The 21,916-nt window shown below is 40.7% G+C and overlaps 1 protein-coding gene across 4 annotated transcripts in view; it reads right to left on the bottom strand.

Annotated features, from left to right (window-relative positions):
* LOC139441976 (serine/threonine-protein kinase D3-like) overlaps positions 1 to 21,916 on the bottom strand; it is a 132,220-nt gene that overhangs the window by 109,541 nt on the left and 763 nt on the right. For 3 of the 4 annotated variants that reach the window (XM_071222721.1, XM_071222723.1, XM_071222724.1), the window contains exon 2: positions 15,263 to 15,286. The exons of the other annotated variant lie outside the window; for it this stretch is intronic. In XM_071222721.1, coding sequence (XP_071078822.1) covers positions 15,263 to 15,286 — 24 coding nt within the window. The remainder of the gene's footprint in view (positions 1 to 15,262; positions 15,287 to 21,916) is intronic. 4 annotated transcript variants of the gene reach the window in all.

Raw genomic sequence — 21,916 nt, 5'->3', positions numbered from 1 at the left:
TATTACCTGGAGAACCACTTTCTGAAAGACATTGTCACCGTTTCGGACCGTAACATTACACTTAGGTTCCATATTTATACATTCATTGTTAGGACGCTGGTATGTTTCTTATGTGACCGAAAAACTAATTACACGAGGAGAATATAGCTGTACATGTTGTGCATGTTCAAAGCGCTACAATCAGCACATGTAACACTCCCAAAACAGCTGGCTTTTAGCTGAGAATTGAACATGTCCATCGAACTCCCATCGTGTGGTAAAAAATTAAGATCCTACTTTTGACTTAGTCCAACTCTACTGATTAGGGCTGGGGCGAGTCCAAATTTACTACCCGGGTACCCACTACCCTATTACCCGACCCTACCCGGGTACCCACTCTAGGTACCCACTCTAGGTCTCAGGAGATGTCTCAAAATGTCCATTTTTAGCATAGCCCTGGCAAAACGTATTTAGATACATGTATTAAACAATCTGGTCATTCATACACTGAAGTTGAAGTAAGTTGCATAGTCAGAAAGAAATGCGAACATTAGTGACTTTAGTGTAACCATATATAATTATTTTCACTAAACAATATATCGCGTGACTAACCACGGGTCTGGGTAGCCCTGTGGGTACCCGGGTCCTTCTCAGTACCCACCCGACCCAGGTACCCGAGTTACCCGTCCCAGCCCTAGTACTGAATATTAAATAACAAAACTTCCCAACGTAATAACAAACAGATACCACAGCACAGATGCCAAGGCACAGAAGAAGTCCTATAACAGTCCGTATCGTCCTAATCACTCCACACAGTATTTACCTTAATTAATACCCACTTCCCAACAGGGCTTCAACAAATTGCCCTGGCTCCTCACCACCAATAAATTGAATGTAGATCATCTCCCGGAAAAATCCATACCCAACCCTCATTAGCGACTGTGTCCCCAGCACTTGGGGACTAGACTTAACAGCCAGGGGCATAGTGAACCCATACAGCTTATATAGCTAGTAATCCCAGTAGATCATCCTGATGCCATCGTATAATCATAGACACAAGGATGAGGTCGGTCTGAGACTGTTCTTCTGCACCATGTGTCTGTAGCCAGCAGTGACTATTTACCATACTCAGCAGGCTACGATAGGTACTTTGATTTCTGTCCGTGCTCTCATACAAGAAGCTCATGCATTAAAGTCACACTTCTACCCCTGCCTGAGGAAGATGCTGTGATGGTTAAAATGGCTTTGGATATCAATATTTGTTATCATGGAAATTTGGTAATTATTGATTGGATTGTCAAAAGCTCACAAGGCTAGGCCAGTCCATTGAGGAATTTTAAATTTTGAAAATTTTGTTCTTGTTTTCGCTATTATCTTTATTTCAAAATTTTGTTTAACATGTCAAGGCAAATCAACCTCGCCTCATATTTTGGCAAACAAACCCTGGCAAATTTGGCATATTGACCATGTTGACAAGGAAATGCCATAAAACATTTTTTAAGGAATACAAATCTTCTGACCTGACCTCGTTGAGATTGACTCTTACTGTACAAAAACATAACGGCATGAAGAAATGGCTCTGAATTAACCGGAGTCAGTGAGGGCCTGGTGTCTTATGCCACAGTCAGCAAACTTCCTGTTACAACACTGCAAAGCGCCAAGTTGGGGTGAGGCAATCTAGTGGTTGATAGCATGACCATCAATCACCTTGTCTAGGTATTGGGTACGGAAGCATTACAAAAATTCGAGAAAATGGTTGATTTTGGGATCTTTGAGAATATATCTAATTATAAGTAAATCTGTCACCTTACCCGCATTGTTTGTGATATTTCTACTGCTTCCACTTAAATATCAATATCTTTGAGGCTTGCTAATGGTCAAATATTTTCAAAAGAACTCTTCATAAGAACCACTATGAGCAGCCTCGTCCATCAGCATTTGGTTTTGCTAGATGTTCAAAAACCCTGTCACAAGAAATCTGTTGAAAGTAGAGCACATTGTACCATTCCAACTATATTATGAGGATGTATTTACAAATGACTATCAAATAGTGATGATACTGGGTGTTCAGGAAGAAGGTAAGTGTATCCTGTCCCTTCTGTGGCACCCATCACAAACACATGCGGATTAACACAGTGCACGGAATACAGGAGGTGTAAACAGGGCATGGAATACAGGGGATTAACACAGGGCATGGAATACAGGGGATTAACACAAGGCATGGAACACAGAAGGTGTAAACAGGGCATGGAATACAGAGGATTAACACAGGGCTTGGAACACAGAAGGTGTAAACAGGGCATGGAATACAGGGGATTAACACAGGGCATAGATACAGGGGATTAACACAGGGCATGGAATACAGGAGGTGTAAACAGGGCATGGAAAACGGGGGATTAACACAGGGCATGGAATACAGGAGGTGTAAACAGGGCATGGAATACAGGGGATTAACACAGGGCATGGAATACAGGAGGTGTAAACAGGGCATGGAAAACGGGGGATTAACACAGGGCATGGAATACAGGAGGTGTAAACAGGGCATGGAATACAGGGGATTAACACAGGGCACGGGATAAAGGAGGTTTTAACAGGGCATGGAACACAGAAGGTGTAAACAGGGCATGGAATACAGGAGGTGTAAACAGGGCATGGAATACAGGAGGTGTAAACAGGGCATGGAATACAGGGGATTAACACAGGACATGGAATACAGGAGGTGTAAACAGGGCATGGGATACAGGTGATTAACACAGGGCACGGGATAAAGGAGGTGTAAACAGGGCATGGAATACAGGGGATTAACACAGGGCACGGGATAAAGGAGGTGTAAACAGGGCATGGAACACAGAAGGTGTAAACAGGGCATGGAATACAGGAGGTGTAAACAGGGCATGGAATACAGGAGGTGTAAACAGGGCATGGAATACAGGGGATTAACACAGGACATGGAATACAGGAGGTGTAAACAGGGCATGGAATACAGGGATCCAAAACATGGCAGGGAATACAAGGGACCAAAACAGTAGGGCATTGGAAAAGAAGGTGCCAAACCATGGCATGGGATCAGGGGACAAAAACAGGGAAGGGAATACAGGGGGCCAAAACAGGACATGTGGTACAGGGGCCAAAACAGGGCATGGAGTACCAGGGGTTAGAACATGCCAACACTGACAAATGAAATGCAGGAAGGTGCTTACTATGAGTGTGATCCATTTGAAATAGCAGTGAATAATGGCACGCTCACAACACCTCACATCTCCAAAACTCAGGATTCATGGCGCCATACCTTGAAATTAATTACATCGTTTGTCCTTACCCTGAGATGTCAAGACGGATATGTTGGCTGAAGTTGAAGGCTTGTGTCACAGTTGGAAATGCAACATCTAACATGGGGGATACTTATAGTTGTGTGTTGAAGGAAAACAGTATCAAAGAAAGTAAATAGCAACTCTCATAAAGACATTAAAGAGTTATCAAGAAACAAGCCTGTTTATTGAGCTTGTCAGTTCCAATGAGAACTGCCAAGGTACAGTTTCAGAGCCAGTAAAACCCAGTTGAATCAAGCACCCAGAGATGTACCACAGGCTTCAGATGGAGATTCACATTAAGCCCCCACATCCAATTATAACAAGGATATTCAATGCCAAGTTTTCTAAAAATAGATGAACTAATCATATTCTAAGAAAACAATTAATCTGAAAAAGAAATGAAATTATACTGTGTAACTACATGTTTTTTTAGATACATACATTCCACATATGATCTGATAAAAAATTATCCAAGCCAAATCATTGTAACTGATATTTGTAATTGTTTCTTCATATCACACTATAACCCCCATGGAGCACAATCCATTATTTCGTTAGTTGAAATACCTCAAGTGAATGAGTTGGGTTTAATACCACTTTGAACGGAGTATTCCAGTTATATCATGTTGCATAAGCTTAAAGTGGGAAGAAAACCCGAAGTAATGCAGGTCTCAGACGTTAACTGCGATGGTGAAACCTATGGGCTTGTGTATGGTGCTGATAAGTCTAGAAACATAATCAGGGCGAACCAGGATTCAAACATAGGTTTCTGGTGTGCCCAAGTGATGCAACTCTGCATAGGGAAATGTGGTGCCTTAGACGACTGGGCCACCCGTGCCCGTCTGAAATACCTCAAACTATTACAACATGTCCACTGAGTCATAGAGACATCAAATAAGGTTGTGTTAACAATGTCAACTGAACTATTCCCACAGTCAGGTCACTCGAGTGAGCAAATCTGTCATGCAGGAATGTCAGGGACAATACTGGAACAACACTGGGACATCAGTCAGCAGCTGAAGCATCTCACCCTGGAGGAGGAAGGTACTGCGCAGAGACAATATTACCAGTAGTACTGAAACTCAATAGTTCCAGAAAAGATACACAAGTCTGAGTAAGTGAGTGAGTTGGGTTTAACGCCGCTTTTAACAGTATTCAAGTTATATCACGGCGTGTCAGCTTGATGTGGGAGGAAAGCCTGAAGTGATGCAGGTCTCAGACATTTACCACTTCGGTGAAACCCACGAGCACGGGTATGGTGCTGACAACCCTAGAAACATAATCGGGGCGAACCGGCATTCGAACCCACAATCATAGTTTTCTGGCGTGCCCAAGGGGACGCAACTCTGCACAGCGAATCGCGGCGCCTTAGACGACTGGGCCACCCATGCCCCCTAGATAAACAAGTATCCAAATTGCAATGTTGCCATGATACACAAGTACCTAAATTGCAATGTACCTATATAGGTATTGAAACTGTACTTATCCAAACTGTACAGGTTTAGCTGCTGTTCAGGTGACAATACTGCACAGGAACTGATGACAGAGAGGTTTGTTTGTTTGTTGTCTAATGCCGCACTTAGCAATATTCCAGCTATATGACGGCGATCTGTAAATAATCAAGTCTGGACCAGACAATCCAGTGATTGACATCATGAGCACCGATTCACACAATTGAGATACGATTACATGCATCAACCAAGTCAGCCAGCCTGGCCATCCGATCCTGTTAACTGCCTCTTACGACAAGCATAGTCATCTTTTACGGCAAGCATGGGTTGCTGAAGACCTAATCTACCCCGGATCTTCACAGGCATAGTCTCTATGTAATACAGGTGTATACTCAAATAGATATTAACAGGTACTGCACAGGTACTGCACGGGTACTTAGTGAGCGAGTTTGGTTAACAACTGCGGGTCGGGCGCAATAACATTTATTGAACTAAACTACACAAAACTACACCCTTGTTTAATAACAGTTGGATGCTGATACATTCTAATTTAAAAATAAGGCAAACAATGTCTTGGCAAACTTCGCTGCATGAAATGTCACAGATAAGCATGAGAAACTCCCTACATAAAACATGTACATTGTGTACCTTGGCGACAAATTTTTAAAAATAAATAAAAGCAATTTAAGACCTAGCCAAACTTTGCAGAGCATAAAATATCATGGATTGATTATACATCACATTGAACAGTTTTTCAGTTAGATCACAGCGTGACTGCTTGATGTGGGAGGAAAACACAAATTGATGCGGGTCTTTCAGGTTAGACGTTAACCTCTTGTGTGAAACCCAGGGGCTGAGGTGGAGTGAGTGAGTGAGTATGGTTTTGCACCGCTTTTAGCAATATTCCAGCAATATCACGGCGGGGGACACCAGAAATGGGCTTCACACATTGTACCCATGTCGGGAATCGAACCCGGGTCTTCGGCGTGACGAGCGAACGCTTTAACCACTAGGCTACCCGACCACCCGGGCTGAGGTGGAAGAGGTACTGGTCTAGGTACTGGTCTAGGTACTGGTCTAGGTACTGGTCTAGGTACTGGTATAGGTACTGGTCTAGGTACTGGTCTAGGTACTAACCAGATGATGCATGTGTAAGTCCTACAGTCTTGATTTCACAAGGAACGTATCAATAACTCTATATATACCTCCTGACATTCTTCCTTACAATCACTACCTCTCTGTATTTTTTATTCTCAATTTAGACAGTTTTTCCAAGGCTGTTGGGTTCCAGCTGCAGTTGGAAAGAATACTAAACACAAAAACCTTTAAGGAATAGAATATATGGATGTCAACTTCTTTATTATGAGGAACACAACGTTTCAGAGTATATGCTTACTCCTTCATCAGGAGAAAGGAGTAAGCATATACTCCAAAACATTGTGTTCCTCATAATAAAGAAATTGACATCCATATATTCTCTTCCTTATGTGAATCACTTCTAAATACCTTTCAAAGACCTGACAAAAACCCTTCTTCAGTAATAGTATTGGTCAGGCATTGAAAGGCAATACACAAAATATAGTACCATGGTGGCCAACAAGGAGACAAAGACAATGATAGTGGAATTAGTTCAACTGGCAAAATGTCCATTTTGTTTTAAAGTGATAATTAGTCCTGCACATACTAGGACTTGGACGGGTCCAAATTTACTACCCGGGTACCCACCACCCTATTACCCAACCCTACCCGGGTACCCATCACCCTATTAACCGACCTTACCCGAGTACCCGCTGTAGATATTTAGAGATAGGTACCAACTGTCCGGTTTGGAAATGTTTGACCGTAGCCCTGACAAAATGTATTAAGATACATGTGTAAAACGATCCGCTCATGCATACACTGAAGTTTAATGCATGAAGTTTTATCTTTATTCAAACATATAAAAGTCAGAAAGAATGGGTGCATTGTCAGAAAGAAATGTGATCATTAGTGACGTATAGTTTAACCTTAAAGTTTTAGATAAATTTTGTCATTAAACAATATATATCACTTGACTAACCACGGGTCCGGGTCGTCCTGTGGGTAACCTGGACCTACTCAGGACCCACCGGACCCGAATACCCGAGTTACCCATCCCAGCCCTAGCACATACTATACAATATATGTATTTTGTCAAACATCCTAAACCCAGCAATTACTTCAGGTGATACCACCGATATGGACACATTGAGTGTCTGGGGATGTCACCGACATGGACACATTGAGTGTCTGGGGATGTAAACGATATGGACACATTGAGTGTCTGGGGATGTCAACGATATGGACACAGTGAGTGTCTGGGGATGTCACCAATATGGACACATTGAGTGTCTGGGGATGTCAACGATATGGACACATTGAGTGTCTGGGGATGTCACCGATATGGACACATTGTGTGTCTGGGGATGTCAACGATATGGACACATTGAGTGTCTGGGGATGTCACCAATATGGACACATTGAGTGTCTGGGGATGTCACCGATATGGACACATTGTGTGTCTGGGGATGTCAACGATATGGACACATTGAGTGTCAGGGGATGTCAACGATATGGACACATTGAGTGTCAGGGGATGTCAACGATATGGACACATTGAGTGTCTGGGGATGTCACCGATATGGACACATTGAGTGTCTGGGGATGTCAACGATATGGACACATTGAGTGTCTGGGGATGTCACCAATATGGACACATTGAGTGTCAGGGGATGTCACCGATATGGACACATTGAGTGTCTGGGGATGTCAACGATATGGACACATTGAGTGTCTGGGGATGTCACCGATATGGACACATTGAGTGTCAGGGGATGTCACCGATATGGACACATTGAGTGTCAGGGGATGTCATCGATATGGACACATTGAGTGTCTGGGGATGTCAGCGATATGGACACATTGAGTGTCTGGGGATGTCAACCATATGGACACATTGAGTGTCTGGGGATGTCACCGATATGGACACATTGAGTGTCTGGGGATGTCAACGATATGGACACATTGAGTGTCTGGGGATGTCACCAATATGGACACATTGAGTGTCAGGGGATGTCACCGATATGGACACATTGTGTGTCTGGGGATGTCACCGATATGGACACATTGAGTGTCTGGGGATGTCACCGATATGGACACATTGAGTGTCTGGGGATGTCAGCGATATGGACACATTGAGTGTCTGGGGATGTCACCGATATGGACACATTGAGTGTCTGGGGATGTCACCGATATGGACACATTGAGTGTCAGGGGATGTCACCGATATGGACACATTGAGTGTCTGGGGATGTCACCGATATGGACACATTGTGTGTCTGGGGATGTCAGAGATATGGACACATTGAGTGTCTGGGGATGTCACCGATATGGACACATTGAGTGTCTGGGGATGTCACCGATATGGACACATTGAGTGTCTGGGGATGTCAACGATATGGACACATTGAGTGTCTGGGGATGTCACCGATATGGACACATTGAGTGTCTGGGGATGTCAACGATATGGACACATTGAGTGTCAGGGGATGTCACCGATATGGACACATTGAGTGTCTGGGGATGTCACCGATATGGACACATTGTGTGTCTGGGGATGTCAGAGATATGGACACATTGAGTGTCAGGGGATGTCACCGATATGGACACATTGAGTGTCTGGGGATGTCAACGATATGGACACATTGAGTGTCTGGGGATGTCAGAGATATGGACACATTGAGTGTCAGGGGATGTCACCGATATGGACACATTGAGTGTCAGGGGATGTCACCGATATGGACACATTGTGTGTCTGGGGATGTCAGAGATATGGACACATTGAGTGTCTGGGGATGTCACCAATATGGACACATTGAGTGTCTGGGGATGTCAACGATATGGACACATTGAGTGTCTGGGGATGTCACCGATATGGACACATTGAGTGTCTGGGGATGTCAACGATATGGACACATTGAGTGTCTGGGGATGTCACCAATATGGACACATTGAGTGTCAGGGGATGTCACCGATATGGACACATTGTGTGTCTGGGGATGTCACCGATATGGACACATTGAGTGTCTGGGGATGTCACCGATATGGACACATTGAGTGTCTGGGGATGTCAGCGATATGGACACATTGAGTGTCTGGGGATGTCAGCGATATGGACACATTGAGTGTCTGGGGATGTCACCGATATGGACACATTGAGTGTCTGGGGATGTCACCGATCTGGACACTTTGAGTGTCTGGGGATGTCACCAATATGGACACATTGAGTGTCTGGGGATGTCAACGATATGGACACTTTGAGTGTCTGGGGATGTCAACGATATGGACACATTGAGTGTCTGGGGATGTCACCGATATGGACACATTGAGTGTCTGGGGATGTCAACGATATGGACACATTGAGTGTCTGGGGATGTCAACGATATGGACACATTGAGTGTCTGGGGATGTCAACGATATGGACACATTGAGTGTCTGGGGATGTCACCGATCTGGGGATGTCACCGATATGGACACATTGAGTGTCTGGGGATGTCAGAGATATGGACACATTGAGTGTCAGGGGATGTCACCGATATGGACACATTGAGTGTCTGGGGATGTCACCGATATAGACACATTGAGTGTCTGGGGATGTCACCGATCTGGGGATGTCACCGATATGGACACATTGAGTGTCTGGGGATGTCAGAGATATGGACACATTGAGTGTCAGGGGATGTCACCGATATGGACACATTGAGTGTCTGGGGATGTCAGAGATATGGACACATTGAGTGTCAGGGGATGTCACCGATATGGACACATTGAGTGTCTGGGGATGTCACCGATATAGACACATTGAGTGTCTGGGGATGTCACCGATATAGACACATTGAGTGTCTGGGGATGTCACCGATCTGGGGATGTCACCGATATGGACACATTGAGTGTCTGGGGATGTCAGCGATATGGACACATTGAGTGTCAGGGGATGTCAACGATATGGACACATTGAGTGTCTGGGGATGTCAGCGATATGGACACATTGAGTGTCAGGGGATGTCACCGATATGGACACATTGAGTGTCAGGGGATGTCACCGATATGGACACATTGAGTGTCTGGGGATGTCAACGATATGGACACATTGAGTGTCTGGGGATGTCACCGATATGGACACATTGTGTGTCTGGGGATGTCAACAATATGGACACATTGAGTGTCTGGAGATGTCAGCGATATGGACACATAGAGTGTCTTGCAACATCACTGATATGTGTACATCAGAGGTTATTCCATAAATATATGCTTCGACCTGTAATTAAATGACAGCACAAGCACAGCCACACTGACATACCATACTGAATATGCATAAATTTACAGTGTTTTGAAATTGATATGAAATCAAACCATGAGGTTTCACTGGCCAGATGTGATTCAAGGGCACATTATGTGCATTATGTTGTGCCCTTATATTGCACTAAGGCCACATACAAAATATGTTGCCGTTGCTCTCTTTCATCCTAAAATCATGCAATTAATCAATTAAAGTACTCACGGAAATGAACAAAAACTGTTTTTCTCAATTTAAAAATCGACACAAAGTGTTACGTAGCTGTAAATACGAAATAACAAAAAAACTGGAAAAGTACTACCGTATTTTCTTGAGTATAGTGCGCACTTTTTTTCGAAAAAACACAGCTGTGTAGAAGGGGGTGCGCATTATACACGAATTATGAGTTTGGATGTTTTTTTCCCCCCATGGAAAGACATTACCGTGAGCACGAAACACCGGAAAAACCATGTCAACAAATCCATACTGAAGTACGCAAAATAATTATGTAATTACACTGTCTGTCTATAAAAAGTGTTCTTTGTATTTCTGGACTTATGTTTGTAACTTACTTTATTAATTTTATTAATTTTATTCATAATTTCTTATAATATTGTTTTTATTAATTTCGGCGAAATCGTGTGTGAAGCAATCGGAAGATCGCACAACTCACCGTTATTAACAGCAACCACGGTCAGAATACCGCTATTGACGCCTTGAAACGAACTTTAGTTGACAGAGAATGGATACATACATCATAAATGACATACTTTGACTCGTTAAAAATCATATTTGTTTGACGATTCTATGTCAACATGAAATTCTCGCGCTCACGTGATCCCGTGCGCGTGAGCCTTGACGGTGACTGGTCAGACATGTTCCATGTGAAAAATAATACCCGGGAATAGCGATCAGCTGCTTCGCTTAGGGTTATTATTATTTTTAAAATGTTTAGTAAAGGCTGCATATAATTAAGAAAATAATGGAATATATTATTCCTGATAAATAAAATAGTTTCAGATACAATTGTTGCCGATCCTTGCATTAAAAATCCTATAAAGTTATATCATTGGGTGTGTCTTGACCGAATCACCGGTCGATTCCAAGAAAACGTGTGTACAGCTGATTGCTGTTTCCGGCTTAGTTTACGAGAAAATACACAAGGTAATCTTAATCCCTAGATATAAAACAATGCCTAGCAGAACAATCAATACTATTTAAACGGTAAATAAACATGTCTGGTGATATTTTTATCTCAAATTTCGAATTTGTACTGACGAAGTTTCTCAGCACCCGTTCGTTTGCATTCGTCACCACTCGCCCCTTTCCGTAACCTGCAAGAAGACTCGTCCCCCTATCGATGAATGTTATGTGCGAAAATACGACAAACCAATCAGAATGCGCATATGATTTCAAGTTCTTCGTCAAAGAATCCTTCAGAAATAATTTACACGTCTTGCATTTAAAAATATACCCAAGACACAGTTAAATGTGTTCAATCATACTGTATAATTCCGCATGTCCAGATGTGCTTTAAATTGCATCTGAAATATATATAATATATTGGGAATATATATGTGAACCATTACGCAACGAGTTGACAATTGTTTTAGGTATGCCCGTTTGCGCTAAGACGAAACCCGGTCGCAAAATGGCCACGAGAGGGGCACGAGTCGGTATTCGGCTTGTCCCGGAATAACACGAGTTGGTCACGAATGGTTCGTTTGCCGGACTTCGCTGAAAGGGTACGGTGTAAATTTTTTCTGCGCATAATATTCAAATTTCTTTTTTTCCAAAATATTGAACCCGCTAGAGGGGGGTGCGCATTATACATGGGTGCGCACTATACTCAAGAAAATACGGTAGTCTGGATTTGCTAGTTTGATCTTAGTGAACAATACAAAATGTACTTTACAGGAGGTAATTTGTCGGCACTTTCAACATTCAAAAATAAAACTAAGTCCAAATTGACATAGCAGAAACAGACTATAGGCATTATGCACCTGTTCTCACCTGTCGTCAAGGTGTCATAGGTCACCTTGATCTACTTACACCTGGTTATGCCCTGTTTCACAATAGTCTGTTTTATTCACATTTTTACACACTTTTACGTGTAAAAAGGCATAAAAACATTTGATACGCTGTATTTGTGCCTCGGCCCAATAAGTACTAATTAAGTTGTTTGAATATTTACATATTTTGTATATTAACTGCATTTATTTAAGATCTGAGGTCGAAAAAACAGGGTTTTTTCATTTCCGTGAGTACTTTAATAATTCTCTTTTCAGAACAACCATTTTTTATTTACTTTTGTGGTCACTGGGTAGGACAGTTTTTATCTCCGCCCATCAGCACAGAACGCATCCACCGTTAATGTTATTAGTTTCAATGTTACTATCATCAAGACTTTTGGTGGTTCGATTGTTGTTTTGTACAAAGATAGAAGTATACTTTGGCATAATGTTGTCAAAAAAAGCTGAACTGTCTATGCATGTCAGAAATTCGAAAACTCGATACACTGCAAAGATTATAACCTTTTAGCATAACCAAAGCTTCACACCACTGCATAGAGTTATTCAAATGTTCATTGACACAGATGATAAATGTGGTTATAAGAGTTTTAATGCAATCGAAAAACTGGTGATCAGAGCAATGTCAATGGAGCAATGTCAATCATGTGAATTAGTAGTAAAAAAACATTAGGGTCAGAGCATTCTATAGGGTAGATCTGGTAATCGGAACCACAAGATAATAGGGCCTCAGGAAAAAAACAAAAACATTTTTTAACATCTTTGTGAGCTATCATATCTGGTTTAAAATACATAGTTAGGACAACATATTTTAACCTCACCCTAAAGTTTCAGTGATTCAGACTTTTTACTTTTTGAGAAGACTTGTTGGTAGAAAATCAGCGATGGCTGCCTGGTGGCCATATTGAATTTCCAATTTTGATGCATTGAACAAACTTGAACTCCCTTATGAGCTAAGAAAACAAGAATGATTAGCATGGTTAGGCCTTACATAAATCCCTTCAATAATCAAACTGTGTGGGCGCCCATTCTTGCTGTCTCCTGAACTAACACTGCTGCAAAATTCTTAAAATCAGCATAAAACGGAGGACATTCTAAAAATTAAAAAACCCATACGACATACACCTTACTATGTGGTTTCATTATTCAGCTGAGTTAAGTGCATCTCCGAAAATTATAATTTATACATCTGAAACCAAATCATTTCCTCAATAAAATAAGAAGAATGCACAGCTAAGCCTGCAGCCATGATAATCTCGGCTGAATTCATTGTGACCCAAGTGGGCTGCAAAATTACACACATAGAAGAACTCCTTACACTAGTGTTATGCAGTAAAAGCAATGACCCAATGACTTCATCATCAGAGATCACAAGCCCTGTCTGGAGCTGGGCGACAGGTCACTCAAGCATGACATATGGTTAACTTTCTCCACTTCACTAGCAATGAGCTAAATGTTTTCAATTTCACTCAATAAAACTGTGATATTTTCACACTGTTCTCCAAGCCAGGGATATGTTAGCACAGGAACAGGAAACGTCATTAAGTCTCCAACAATACTTTTTCCACTTCCATGATTGCTATCACATTTTCCTGTCCCGGACAACTTTACAGAAGAGGCATGTTTCCTGTGGCTGGTGTAAAACCATGACAATAGGCGCAAAAATCAGCTGTATACTACCATACTCTTTTACACAAGCTTTCATAAAGAATGGATTTGAGTATCTAAGAAGAAAATCAACTAGTTTGTCAGACAAGTTGGTTTGAAGACAAAACCTCAAATTACCCAAGAAACTGGGTTCATATACTTTTTCAATCATTTGTAATTTCACTGAATACATTACAGCATATGTACAATTCAATCACAGTATATAAGAGGATTTAGAAGCTATTTTATATGGTGTTTTAATTGATCGACCAATTTATGTTAACATAGTCGAAACACAATGACAATAATCATGTCCACAGTATTTAAACACAATGGTTTCTCTTGATAGACACCAATGATCCTTGAACTCTGGATGTATTAAAACTTTATTTTCTAGAATTAACCTTGAACATTTTTAATGTTTGACCTGCAAGATGGTTGATGATGTTAAGCATCTTTTGACGAAACGCCAATAGTTGGTTTGGTGTTTAACGCCGCACTCAGCAATATTACAGTATATGATGGCAGGCTGTAAATAATCGAGTCTGCACCAGACAATCCAGTGATTGACATCATCCACGCAATTGGGACCGATGACATACATCAACCAAGTCAGGTAGACTGACCACCCGATCCCATTAGTCGCCTCTTACAACAAGCATGGGTTGCTGAAGACTTATTCTACCCTGGATCTTCATAATCTGGGATGAAAGCCTAAAGTTACTCTTGTCAAAGACCTTTACGTGTAGGATAAAGTACATCCAAGGGTTTTTATGATATTTAAAACCCGCATCCGAGGGATGATACCAAGGAGCATCAACCCCTAGGTTTCATCCCAACGGTAACGGTTTTAAAATATCCTAAAAACCTGAGGGAAAGTGTTTTATCGAACTTATAAACCGAAAAAAGAAACTTATAACAACATTTATCAACATTTTGATGCTTCAGACATACTTTCAATGAACCTTAGGAAACGGGCGTAAAATATCTGTTGCTGGTATACGATTTTTTAAAAAGACATTCTAAAACATTGCCATTTTTCAGCAGCTCTGTAGCATAGTTTGACTCTCACTGGGCGACAGATACATAGATTGTGTGTTCGATCCTGGGGAATATAAAGAAAACATTTGTCATTTGATTTTACATTTCATTACATGTTACAATCAGAAGTTGTATTAAAAAAATACCCTGGATATTATAAGACATTATAGAGCAAATATGACTGGAATATCCAATAAAATCCCAGGGACTTACAACATCCCTGTTTATGAGATTTAACCCGACTGGAGAACAACAGTTTTACGTCACTGGAGGTTTATAACTCTTGGTGAAACCGATGACAATGGTGATGGAACCGACCTACATTCATAATCAGGGTGAACCCACCAACACCAGCTCCTGGTACTCAACCAAGGAATGCAACTCCGAAAGTCGTTACAGTCATTTCAAAGTTTGATATAACTATGTCATGTTCTTCAATCTTGTCTTCACCTGATGCAGGGGCAGGAAGTAGCTCTGAAACATGGTTTGTGTATCATAAAGAAGTTGTTATCCATAATACTCCTATCAGTAAGACATAAGTCTTCACAAAGAAATTCAGCAACTAAGATAAATAGGCACCATATCATGATTCATAACAATGCAAATAAAAAATTCACAATTACTATGCTTGTAACCATGGAAACAGAACACAACCATAAATTCCGTTGACTAAATAAAACAATTTGATCATGTTGATCTGAATGTTTATAAAACCTTAAAATATGAAAAAATGAAATATTAACATATATGAAATAAGTGAATTATTTTCTGACTTTCCCCATAACAAATCTTTCAGCATGTTCTTCCTATCTTGCTGTCAATCACAGAAAGCACCTGTCAATCAAATGTAACACCTGTCAATCAAATGAAAATGGATCTGCAATCTACACAGGAAGTGTGTGGGAATGTGAATTTAACACTGCCGAAAGTGATTGTAGCAACATGGTCCAACAGATGTGCCCTGACCTTGAAGATAGGACATCCAAAAGTACTGTCATTATTATCATGATTATCACATCTGTATCAGAAACTGATGATAAAGAAATTATAGCGTATCTCCACTTTCACTTTTTATTACGACTAGTGCACAAAAACATAGTGACAATTACTACTTTTCTTTTTATCTTATCATCAAATTAGAGGGCACGGGTGGCCCAGTCGTCTAAGGCGCCGTGATTCGCTGTGCAGACTTGCGTCCCTTGGGCACGCCAGAAACCTATGATTGTAGGGTTCGAATCCCGTTTCACCCCGATGAAATTTCTAGGTTTGTCAGCACTATACCTGTGCTCATGGGTTTCACCGACATTTCTCCCACAGTAAGCTGACACGCCGCGGTATAACTGGAATACTGTTAAAGGTGGCGTTAAACCCAACTCACTCACTCACTATCATCAAATTATTGATGTAAATTGTAAAAACAAGTTTGCTGAAACCTACTAACTTGATTTTCATTGTGACAGGGCAAAGTAAACAGCACTGAATAATTTTCCATGCTCTTATTCATCAACAATAACTAACATGACGTAACAAAATGTTAAATCTTATCCTTGATCTGGGCACTTGCTGTGGTGGCTGTCCACAGGCGGTTTTCATGTTGTTGCAGAATGTGTTCTTCCTATCATGTTTCTTGTTGATAATGAGCAGTCATTGTCTTTCATCTTGGACCAACAACTTTCAAACAAAAAATTCTATTCTTCAGCTTGAATTTTGTTTAAGAAACATTTTATGAAGAACAAGACATATAGCTGAAATTCCTTTCCCATATTTCTATTTTGAAGATTTTTTCAGTCCTGAAATAAGCATTGGAAGGAACCATAGAAATATACTACGGGTTGACAAACCAAGCAATAAAAAAAAAACACATTTATCTATCCAACATTACTGTTATTCCATGTGCAACAAGTGTCTATTCACTTGCTGCATATGGAGTGAGTGAGTGAGTGAGTTCGGTTTTACGCAGCTTTTAGCAATATTCCAGCAATATCACAGCGGGGGAGACCAGAAATGGGCTTCACACATTGTAACTATGTCGGGAATCGAACCCGGGTCTTCGGCATGACGAGCTAACTCTTTAACCACTAGGCTACCTGCTGCATATTGTCATCATACAACTGGGAAGATCTTTAAAACAATTGTCTAGCTAATAATTCATTTTTTACAATCTTTTATGATAAGGTACATAGAGGGCTTGCCTGTGTGAGGCCACCATTTTAAATGGAGATATAAGATAAAATCCAGTTCAGAGGAGGCGATTTGCTTGCTTGTGGATTTAAGCTCTAAGTTCGTGTTGAGATTGGCATGGTGATTCTTTGTACATGTATACAGATACCTGATCAATTTCTTTTGTTTCAATTTGCAGTCAGTTGCACTCAGCAGTAGTCAAGCTATATGGTGAAAGCTTGTTCCGTAAATGATTGAATCTTGGCCAGACAAACCAGTGGTGGATACTGTGAACAATCTCCAACATTGACAAGGGCATGATGACATGCAAACAAACAAGTCACTGAACCTGAAAACCAGAATAATTAAATCATCTCTTACGACCAGCATTGGTTGCTGGGGATTTTAATAATGAATCCGATCTTTATCATTATTGTAGATAGATGTGTGTCAGTCCTCTAACAAGCTGCCTCGATCACAGTGTAAACACCTCACTCCGGGGAACTAAGACATTGTTGTGAGTGAGTGAGGTGTCCAGTGAACGGCAGCGCCTTAGACAACTGAGTCACCTGTGCCCCCCATTTGTACATAGAATCGTAGTAAGCTGTTAAAACCAAAACAACACTGACTGAACTGCTGAAAAAATATATGACAATGTGGAGGAATAAACATGTCATCTCATCATACCTGTTGTGTGTGTGTGGTGTGGTGTGGTATGTGTGTGTGTGTGTGTGTGTGTGTGTGTGTGTGTATGTGTGTGTGTGCTGAAACACCATACCACAGTCTGACATGAATACCCCACTCAGACACAGTATACTGACCAACCAGTCCTTGTACCATCTTTTAACGTCTTTTAAGACGTGGCTGGGGATCGAACCCCAGACATTCCACTCTCCTGTTGGACACCCTACCACTAGACCATGGAGGTGGTCTCATATACCTGGACATCAGCAAAGCTGCAGCAGCGTAGTGCATACTGCACTTTGTGTACATGAGTCAAAGGTCAAGCCCAATGGGAACCCATGGTAGAATGTGTCACCAGCACACCAGTATCAGTTGTAAGAGGTGACTATATTTGGAACAAACCCATGGGGATTCATGGTTAGAATTGATCGCTAGCAACCTATGCTGGCCATAAGAGTTGACTAAATGGATCAAGTGGTCAGACTCAATGACTTCGTTGATGGCATGTCTGTGCGCCCCAATGGTGTGTCAATAAACCCCAATGGCGTGTCAATGCACCCCAATGGTGTGTCAATGCACCCCAATGGTGTGTCAATGCACCCCAATGGTGTGTCAATGTACCCCAATGGCTTGTCAATGAACGCCAATGGTGTGTCAATGCACCCCAATGGCATGTCAATGCACCCCAATAGTGTGTCAATGCACCCCAAGGGTGTGTCAATGCACCCCAATAACGTGTCAATGAACCCCAATGGCATGTCAATGAACCCCAATGGTGTGTCAATGAACCCCAATGGCATGTCAATGTACCCCAATGGTGTGTCAATGCACCCCAATGGTGTGTCAATGCACCCCAATGGCATGTGAATGAACCCCAATGGTGTGTCAATGTACCCCAATGGTGTGTCAATGCACCTCAATGGTTTGTCAATGCACCCCAATAACGTGTCAATGAACCCCAATGGCGTGTCAATGAACCCCAATGGCGTGTCAATGAACCCCAATGGCGTGTCAATACACCCCAATGACATGTCAATGTACCCCAATAGCTTGTCAATGCACCCCAACGACATGTCAATGTACCCCAATGACGTGTCAATGCACCCCAACAACATCATTGCCCATAATATCAATCACAGGATTGTCTGCTCCAGACCTGATTATGTACAGTCCACTGTCAAATAGCTGGAATACTGCCGAGTGTGGAGTTAAACAATGAACACAAACTCAAAGGTCAAAATGAAGTAGCTAAAAAATACAATTCAAGCTGAAATTCACTACATTCTTCCTGCTGCATGCCTTACCTCGTGAAAACCAAGGCTAAAAGGGTCCCCTACAACCCAGTGCTGGTCATAACAGCTAAATAGGATCAGTTGGGGCTCGAGTGAGTGAGTGAGTTTGTCTAAGTCCTGACATGAGCACTATTTCAGTTGTATCCCAGCAAGTCAGCTGAATGTGAAAGAGAGACCATAGTGATGCATGTCCTTGGCATTACCAGTGTTCCCGCTAGCTTTTGAAACAGCCAGTCCTGGTGGACTGGCAACACTAAAAATTACCAGTCCCCTCCTAATTACTGTCAGTCCAAACTTTTAACAATTTAAAAAACGTATTAAAATTACCTTGTTTCAATTCATTCACCATGACATCATCTCTGAAGTAACTTAGTAAATCTACAGGTCATTCACACAAAGTTCTCTTTTTGTCATTTTCAAGACTAATTAAGTCGCTACAAATATATATTTAACCTCGAACCAAAGCAAAATGTTATTTCCTTGCACTAAAAAAGACAAGTGGAAACCCTGAAGCCAACAGACGAGCTGACTTCATTCAAAAAATATACTTATCGCCGATGTTTTATTCAACAACAAAAATTTATAAGGTACTTTATTTGCCGGTCCACACGGTCTGGCAGTCACATGAATTATACCAGTCCAAGCCAAATTTTACCGGTAAAAACTGGTAATTACCGGTAAACGGGAACGCTGATTACCACTCTAGTTTAACCACTAGGGTAAGGTGCAGACTAGGGCTGGGACAAGTCCAAATTTACTACCCAGGTACCCACCCCCTATAACTCTACCCTACTCAGGTACCCACTCCAGATCTCAGGAGATGTTTCAAAATGTCCGATTGGGAACTTTTTTAGCATAGCCCTGACAAAACGTATTTGGATACATGTATTAAACAATCTGGTCATGCATACACTTAAGTTGACTTAAGTTATGGTTATTTCAACCATATGAAAATTCAGAAGAAATGGGTGCATAGTCAGAAAGAAAAGCGAACATTAATGACTTAGTTCCAGATAGTTTTAGTCATTAGACAATATATCACATGACTAACCACAGGTCCGGGTAGTCCTGTGGGTACCCGGGTCCTACTCAGTACCCAGCCGACCCGGGTACCTGAGTTACCCGTCCCAGCCCTAGTGCAGACGGACCCAGGATCATAACAAGTAAGAGGGATGTGAAAGTGTTTATATTAAGATCCAAAGATTTATTCACCATTGTGATATAGTTTACTAATGTGAATATCCCATCATTGAATTATGCTGAAAACAATTCAGTGACTCAATCTGGAAATATGAATGCAATCAATGATGGTTGAAATAGTCTCTAACTACTTTATTATATACTACTCAAAAGAAGTTAAAGAACACTCGACTCATTCATATTACTACTGTTAATCTGTCATGCCATGACAGATTTATTATAATTCATAGTAATTTGAAAGAATTGGGTGTGTTCCTTAACTTTTTTAGTAGTATATAGCAGCTGTATTGAGTTTGTTACAGAAAGGTTAATAACATTTGCAGAAAGATCATGTATAATACGAGTTCAATCTAATTATGAAAATATTATTTATAAATATCTGGGTCAAGTGTTGTCTGGCATATTTTATTATATACTTCAATGTTAAAGACTGAGTTTTCCAAAGTTGAGAAAAGTAATATTTTCACAGCAGTGAACAGAACACTTGATATTTCACTGCAGTGAACATAACATTTGATATTTCACTGCTGTGAACATAACCCTTTGACGGAATTATTGTATTACAAGAGTAACCTCCCTCAAGTTGTCTCCCTTTATTGTAAGTCTGGCCCGTACATATACTGTTGACTTCCTTCTTAAGTTAGTTCCACATTGACAAAGCAACATAATGACAGATGGCCATTTATGGAGATAATATCGCTTCCTGACATTTGTTATCCTCTTGAAAATGTTTCGTCATAAACTGTAAATTTCTCATTTAACTCATCGATCGAGACTGTTCATTTCGGAAAGCGCCATTTTTTAAGATTTGCAAACACAAAACTCCTTTTTAGTCACAAATGCGAGGGAGAATGTACATTTCAAGGTTAAACATTTGTTATGATATAATTTAATTTTCCAGTTGACAACTACACAAAAAGTATATAATAAAGGGGGTAAATAAATGTGTCTCGTAAAATACATGTATTATGTTTCTCTCATCTCGTGACAGGGAAATGGAGATATTTTCACTTGTGGCGAGATGAGAGAAAAATCACATTTCACTTGACACATGAAATATGCTCTATATATAAAATCACATTTCACTTGACACATGAAATATGCTCTATATATAACATCATATGTCCAACAGTGAATAAACACCATATCACCACTAACAATGACTACATTGTCATACATGTTGTAAGTGGCATAACAATTGACCACTATTTAACAACATCTGTTGCAAATTGTTAGTCTTCTTTTGACAACACTATCATGAAAATCATCTACATTATACAATGTTTCAACATATGATCACTGATCAGTATGATATATTCCATGTAGTACAATTCCCAAAAAAAACCCAGATCCTTTGATGTGACTATTTTAATAGCTACAAAGTTTATTTTCATCATCAAATGGCAAAACTTTAAATTAGTATTTGTGAAAGTAAAGCTATTGACGTCATATTTAACTGAAATAATACATAAACATGGCTGTCATCTTCACATCCATACATGCACACAATTAGAAACAGGACATCTTAGTCACACTATATACACTTATAAAGTCATGATACACATGTTTAAGTCTCAAATGACAACATAATAGTTAGAAGTAAAAATGTCTTCCTATCTATTTTTGTTGTAAAGATTTTATTTAACCGATTGGGGGAAGTTCACTGACTTATTTGGCGAGATAATGAGAATTACTGGAACTGAGAAGGTAAATAGGTTCACATATGAAAAGATTTCATGTTTGACACTTGATAAATGTCGTCATTTTT

Source organism: Haliotis cracherodii, unplaced genomic scaffold (genome assembly GCF_022045235.1).
Source record: "Haliotis cracherodii isolate W230 unplaced genomic scaffold, xgHalCrac1.p SCAF_5, whole genome shotgun sequence".
Taxonomy (NCBI): domain Eukaryota; kingdom Metazoa; phylum Mollusca; class Gastropoda; order Lepetellida; family Haliotidae; genus Haliotis; species Haliotis cracherodii.
This window is presented reverse-complemented; position numbering and strand designations above follow the sequence as displayed.